Genomic DNA, 7,069 nt, shown 5'->3' with positions numbered 1-7,069 from the left:
TTTCACCCACTTCAATTACTTAGTTAAATGTAACTTCTAGCGTCAAACAAATGGCAAAATGTACAATTCATCAAGGTAATGCGAAAAGACCGTGCTGCCAGCTAGATCAACACATATTCTAGATAATCCCGCTCAAGGTGTATGAATATGACAAGGTGAAGTTATTCAGAGCAAATTCATATCCCGCTAAACAAATTCGAAGAGCCTGCAGGCTCGCATGAGGCCTCGTAATGCCCGTTAAACATTCCCCTAAGACCTAAGGCCAGTGTCTGTGCCAAGGATGATGTATTTAGGAGGTTGATTTTTATCGCTTTTGCTGAACGACATTGTGGGGGACATCTGTCACTCTCTGCATACAAATTTCATTACCCCGCACCAGCCCTCCCCGATTTTTATGCCGGAGCCCGTGGAAGAGAAATGTCAAGTCGAGAAATGTCATTTTGCTCTGAACAACTTCACCTTGTCATTCATAACACCTTGGTCTGTGCTCCATCACCGTATTAATACACGATGCGCAATCTCAGATTGCGCATATATTCGTTTTATCAAAACATATGTCATTTCGCGTAGCCAACCCTGAGCTATAAACGTCATTTCCATACAATTTCAGATTGCGCCAAGATTGCACATAAATTTTCAAGATTATATGTTCGAGATATATTAATATTTTTTGACAGATAAATATATCAAACCGATCCGTTTGACAGATAAATATATGCGCAATCTGAGATTGCGCATCGTCTATTGCTACGGTCAGATGCGATTTTATCCAAGGTGGATTTAAAAATATCAGGTGGTGGACTCTAGTGCATTTTGACAATTCGTCACTTGACGTAAGGTCCCCAGGATTCAAACTTTGTTTACAATTATTAAATTTGTTCATAAAATTTATCTGCCCCATTTTTTTTTTTGATTAAATATTGTTTAAAAATATATTTTGGACTTTTCGAGTTCTTATTTAACATTAAAACATGGATTAAAATGTGTTATTTTGTGTTATTCCGAGAATTTATTCTATAATTCATTGTGTTTTTGACTTTTTTGATGATAAAAATGAAGAAATCATTATTTTTTTTCAATTTTCACACTAATTCCTTATTATCCACGAGCCGCATGGACAATTTACGTGAGATTAGAACTCTTACTCACATGATTTTAAATTTCATGCAGAAACAAATCATCAAATCTTTTGTTTATATATCTCATTTTTTTCGCTAAAATCAATAGACACACAAAAATGCACATAATAACAAAGAAATCTGTTCTATTTGCTAAGCTTTGTGTGCGGAAACTAATGGTTAACGGTTTTAAAATGACGTAAAGTCCCTCAACTATGGCGATCCCCCAAAGGCCCTAATCCTCCACCTGATATTTTTAATTTACCTTGATTTTATCGGAAGGCCCAAGGTGTATGGATATTAGGAGGTGAAGTGCTTCAGAGCAAATTGACATTTCACGACTTGACATAACAATACTATGGGCTCCGGTATTAAAATCGGGGAGGGCTGGAGGGGGGTATAGAAAATTGTATGCGATTTTACATAACAATACTCAATGATGGCGCCCGGAAAACGCGCTAACAATTCACCTCCTTAATAAACACACCTTGGAGTGGGACACTTTTGTAACACCAGTGTCACGTCGGTTTGTCGATGGTTAAATTCTCTTTTTTGTCACGCATAGAGACTTCGAAATGTTCGGACATCTAGCTATCGTGGAAAAACATCCCATATAACAATTTTCACCACAAATTCACCTCAAAACCTCTTGATTTCAGCAAAACAAGAGGTTTGCTGTCATTTTGAATGCATCGAGGTGAACATAAACCAAGGTACGTTTTTACCAAGGATTGTATAGTTTCACACATTCGAAATTCTTTTAGAATGTCATGTTCGATTCGGAGATTGCATAAAAAAAGCCGCGCTTTTATTTACGCGTCTTGTCAATGTGAATATGTGTGTGTGTTACTGTGCGCACCCGGCTTGGCTTCCCATATAACAATTTTCACCACAAATTCACCTCAAAACCAAGGTGTATGGATATTAGGAGGTGAAGTGCTTCAGAGCAAATTGACATTTCACAACTTGACATAACACTACTGGGGGCTCCGGTATTAAAATCGGGGAGGGCTGGAGGGGGGTATAGAAAATTGTATGCGATTTGACATAACAATACTCAATGATGGCACCCGGAAAACGCGCTAACAATTCACCTCCTTAATAAACACACCTTGCTCAAAACCTCTTGATTTAAGCAAAATAAGAGGTTTGCTGTCATTTTGAATGCATCAAGGTGAACATAAACCAAGGTACGTTTTTACCAAGGATTGTATAGTTTCACACATTCGAAATTGTTTTCGAATGTCATTTTCGATTCGAAGATTGCATAAAAAAGCCGCGCTTTTACGTACGCGCTTTGTCAATGTCGATATGTGTGTGTGTTACTGTGCGCACCCGGCTTGGCTGGCTTGCCATCTTTATTTACTTTTGTGAGTGCTGTGATTTGTAGGCGGATCTTCTCGCATCCCATCTGCCATGCTGTGATTTTGCTTGGTTGATTGCTGTATTTGGAGAAAAGACAGAGAAGACTGTAAGTAGAAATTAGAAGTATTAACCTTACCGGTGTTGCGCTGTTCCCGTGGTCACTGTTGTCGGCTACTGGGTGGCACACATCTTCCTACGCTATCAGTGAACAAAATAATGTTCTTACATGTTTTTCGTTTCTTTTAGATATGGATTCTAAAACCATCGAACCACATCATGTGCCAGTTGGATCATCCAATGTTATTTTACGAAGTGATAAAATAATGCCATCAAAATCGCTTTCCTCCTCCTGTTCCAGATCTGGCACTCTAACTACATCCCAACTTCCTGTGCTGGAAATTAGCGAAACCAGACCATTACTACAAAATGCATGTGTACCCCGTCCGTTAGACAATTTGCTCGACGCTGGTGCTTCATCTAAAACCCGTCTTCCTACTAGGCAAACAAACTCATCTGCTTCCTCTAGTTTTAAGGCACCCCATAAGCCCCTTCCTGTCCTTCACACAGTCTACCGACCAATTGTGGAACCTTTGAATTTGCCTCAATCTTCTGGATCTATTTCTAATACCAGTGATTTGTCGAAATCCCGTCTTCCCGTACTTCCATCTGTACAAATAGAAACACCTAAAACGAATATGCCTTCATCTACTACAGGTGTCCCCCGAGATACGACTGTATTTGGGACCGAAAAAATGTCCCATAGCAAGGCGTAAGTCGAAAAAGTCGTATATCGAATATCTAAGAATATAAAGTTTATAACCGAAGTTGAAGAATTGGAATTTATGATATCGTGTATTTTATTTAAAATAATGTTCGATAATGTAATAATTATATTTAAAAAACCGTACACAATATATATATTCAAGATACGGTAGTTGTGCAATCTTTGGAAATGTAATGTATAACGGTTATGAGCCCAGATATTCAAAAAAATACATAAATTTCTTGTCAATGACAACTTTTAACTGTCAAAATCAAAATCGTCGTATCTGCGAATCGTCGTAACTCGAGGGGGTCGTAACTCGGGGGACGCCTGTAATCCCTTTTCCGTGGAAGTTTTGACGGAGATTATGATAGAAATGTCAATGAAGGTAGATTTAATTTACGATACAATGTATCACAAAAATGCCACAGCCAGAAAAGTGTCTATTAAATTTTTTTTTGATGAAGCAGGTTATAACGAAAAATTAAAATCGGATAGCCTCTTTTTGTTAGACACTGCACAAAAACTTATATTTTATGTTACAAGTGTTAAAGATATAGAAGGTAAACTCAACTTAGTTTTAGAAGTAATGTTCGATCGCAAATTTTTGTCTAATTGTAGTTGGTAGTTGGACCCGGTCTCGTAGTACAGTCGTCAACTCGTACGACTTAACAACATGCCCGTCATGGGTTCAATCTCCAAATAGACCGTGCCGCCATACGTAGGACTGACTATCCTGCTATGGGGGGAATCAATTAGTCACTGAAAGCCAAGCCCATAAGTGGGTACAGGCAGGCCTTGACCGACATCGGTTGTTGACCCAAAGAAGAAGAAGAAGAAGTAGTTGGTGGGGAAAAAGTAGTGTAGGTGCACGTAAGATAGATTTTAATCGATTTATATACGTACTTCACTTATTTAGAGTTGTAGGAGATAACGATTATCTTGAGGCTACGGATACATTAGTAAAAAAGTTTCTTATGAAGAAACTAGGGAATGCGTTGACTGCAAGCGAAGCAAAAAAACGAAAAACCGAAGAATTGCTGTGATTAACAAAATCAAATTATTGTAAAAAGATGACAAAGATGAATTTGTTAAAAGATGTGATGGTTTGTTAACTAGTTATGTAAGTAATAAGATCTATATACTTGAATAACAAATTAACTTTTACAACAAACGTTAACTTCGTTCTAATGAAACCATGATCTTTCATACCAATTGGCTCATATTTTATTAATGAAAATCACCCAACTGCCAGGTTCCAACTAGCTCAAATCATAGAAAACCCCTTTCCTTCAATTGATAAAAATGCTACTAGTTTAATAAAATAACCGAACTGCTAGTATTTATATATTTGACATGTTCTAATCATCGTTTATTAGTCCTTTATATTAACAGTTTTAAAAGCCCCCTTTCCTATTAGTTTATAAAAATTTCAGAATTAATGTAACAAATTCTGCAATAAATATAATCCTGCTAGCACCACGTGGAGGTTGGGATAGGAGTTCAAAGATGCATAAAAGCGTCAAAGCATTTGCTAGCCAGCTGAAAAAGAAAAAAAAGGAAAATTGTCGAAGCATTGCTGCCTTGCATGGAACAATTAAAACGTCTTAATCTATCTTAATGAAACCCTATCTAACCTATTCAGCTAAAGTATGTAGTAATGGACTGAAATGATACCCTTATCCCTCATCTAATGAAATTGCTACAAGCTTACACATCACACTATCTATAGGAACCCTACCTAATTCTTTTGATAAATCTGCTATTTCACCTTCGTAATTAAATATGATATCTGAACTACACGGAGGACTAAAGCTGACTTTCTTCTTCTTTAATTAATGTCCTATTATGTAAACCTTTCCAGATTCTTCTAATGCTGCACTATACCTGATGATCTCCCTATCCATCGTCAAAAACCATCCATTCCTATTACCTTTCCTTAGCATTAAACCTTCCTTAACGAATAAAATGACTTCCTCTCCTCTGCATTTGAAAATGGGATACTGTTTTTCCTCCTTTCTAACTGCTACTTGTGTTTCCCTAAGCTCAGCAAGCCTGCAAACTATTTGATTTAATATTCTCGGTCCTGGTCTAGCTAGCCTTTTTATAAACTGCAGCGTATTCTCACAATCATATGTTGAAATTTCTGGAAGGGGACCTAAATTTTGAACATCTTTTGTGACGTGTAAAAGGTTATGGACATTACTAGTTAAATTATATTTGGTGTATATTGAACTGTAGTCTAAAACAAATTTTTCTAATAATTGACCAGCGTATGTCCAATATTGTTTGAAGAAAGAATGCGAAAGGAAAGTATGAGCTACATAAATAAGTTTAAAATGATCATACGCTGAATCGTGGATTCTTCCTAAGAACAAAGGGATACTTATATGATTTAAAAAAGACCGGAATTCGGTCCCCTTCCAATAATCCACATATTTTAAAGACCTAACACCTCGATGTATCTCTGCTGGCAATTTTATTCTAGCTAAAATCTTGTTTATCTCTTCCTGCTCTGCTGCTGACCATGCTGAAAACCCTTTATAACCTCCTTTATAATAACCCTTAAGCAATTTCTTCAATGCCCCTAGATGAAACAAGTGTAAATCGTCTGCAATTGACATCTGAACTACTATATTAAATTCTTTTAAGTCTAATAACGGAGTATGGTGCTTCTGGTGTCCTATTGGGTAGTTTCCATCGCGAAAATCATCGTCGATCCTCTCCTCAGCAACGCTTTCAAATATCTTCCGTGCGCTCTTGTCAAATTTTCCTACGATTTTGCACTTTATGCAACCGCAAGCGCCGTTGAAGTATGTTACACCTGGAAAAAAGACACATAAATATTGTTAACTTATTTAGCTCTTTATTATTCTACATTGCTTACCTTTGATGAATGCTCGTGCTGGAGAATCTGCCAGGAAAGCTTTAAGGGTGATTTTTATTTTTTTGTTGTTGATAACAATTCCGTCATCGTGTAGGCGATTCAATTCATCAACGAGTGGGCGCAAGTAGTCCTCGACATTTTCCGGTTTGAATAAGCCACAAAACACGCCAACCACCAATATGGGAGCTTCTGGGACGTTTACAAGCTTCACCAATATGGACCATAGCTGTTTTGGCCCACTGTTAAATAACGGTAGCCCATCTACGAATATGTTTATTAATATTTCGTTCACCGTAGGAGTCAGCTTCCTAAAATGAAACACAGTAGATGTTACCTATGCATTAGTTATTTACATGGTACATGTTATCAAGCTAAGCACAATCTGTCTTACCGGAAACAACTTTGCATACTTTTCGCAATGCCATGATACCACATTTCACCGCCAGCTACCGCGTATGTTTCCTTGCCCACAGCAACCGGTGTCTTAAGGAGCGTTCTAGAATCGAGAGGAAGAGGAATGTCCGTTGTTTCGCGAACCAAGCGAAGAAGATCATTCAATACTAAATTAGGTAGCTTTTGAGATAAAGCCCAAACTCTCAACCGCTTGGCCATCAGATGTTGAGCTGGACTATTATTTTTCTCATTCAGTAGATGATCTTCTTCATCTTTATCATCCTCTTCGCTCTCGTTCTCGATGTATTCGATTATTTCATCCTCATCTTCATCATCGGATAAAATGAATACATCCTCCTCCTCCGACAAGGGGAAATCCATCATGCACTCCTCAGCAACGCCATCAACCACAGCTTCCGGACCTGAAACTAAAAGACTTTATTACTAAATACGTCCATAAAAGCGTACATAAATTAGTGCATTTGTGATTTGTGCGTTCAGCTAAACACTTTTGAGTTTGCGGTCTGACGCAAAACTTAAAAA

At 37.6% G+C, this 7,069-nt stretch overlaps 2 protein-coding genes across 2 annotated transcripts in view; one reads left to right on the top strand and one right to left on the bottom strand.

Annotated features, from left to right (window-relative positions):
- LOC120961211 (uncharacterized) overlaps window positions 1-7,069 on the top strand; it is a 272,641-nt gene that overhangs the window by 183,933 nt on the left and 81,639 nt on the right. The gene's annotated exons all lie outside the window — the stretch shown is intronic.
- LOC125906603 (uncharacterized) lies at window positions 4,935-6,867 on the bottom strand. Its single transcript, XM_049606211.1, has 3 exons — window positions 6,525-6,867; window positions 6,134-6,441; window positions 4,935-6,070 (listed from the first exon to the last, which is right to left on the bottom strand). The coding sequence occupies exons 1-3, from the start codon at window positions 6,743-6,745 to the stop codon at window positions 5,082-5,084; spliced, it is 1,518 nt and encodes a 505-aa protein (XP_049462168.1). The 5' UTR covers window positions 6,746-6,867; the 3' UTR covers window positions 4,935-5,081.

This window comes from Anopheles coluzzii, chromosome 2, assembly GCF_943734685.1.
Source record: "Anopheles coluzzii chromosome 2, AcolN3, whole genome shotgun sequence".
Taxonomy (NCBI): domain Eukaryota; kingdom Metazoa; phylum Arthropoda; class Insecta; order Diptera; family Culicidae; genus Anopheles; species Anopheles coluzzii.
Note: the sequence above shows the minus strand (reverse complement) of the source record. Positions and strands in the feature narration are given on the sequence as shown.

Bases quoted from the DNA above. Each gene is read 5' to 3' on its own strand.
- LOC125906603 (XM_049606211.1), bottom strand. From the start codon at position 6,745: ATGGCCAAGCGGTTGAGAGTTTGGGCTTTATCTCAAAAGCTACCTAAT. The intron at 6,442-6,524 runs GTAAGACAGATT...GTTTCATTTTAG, and splicing joins AGTATGCAAAGTTGTTTCCG to GAAGCTGACTCCTACGGTGA. The intron at 6,071-6,133 runs GTAAGCAATGTA...TCTTTTTTCCAG, and splicing joins AGCACGAGCATTCATCAAAG to GTGTAACATACTTCAACGGC.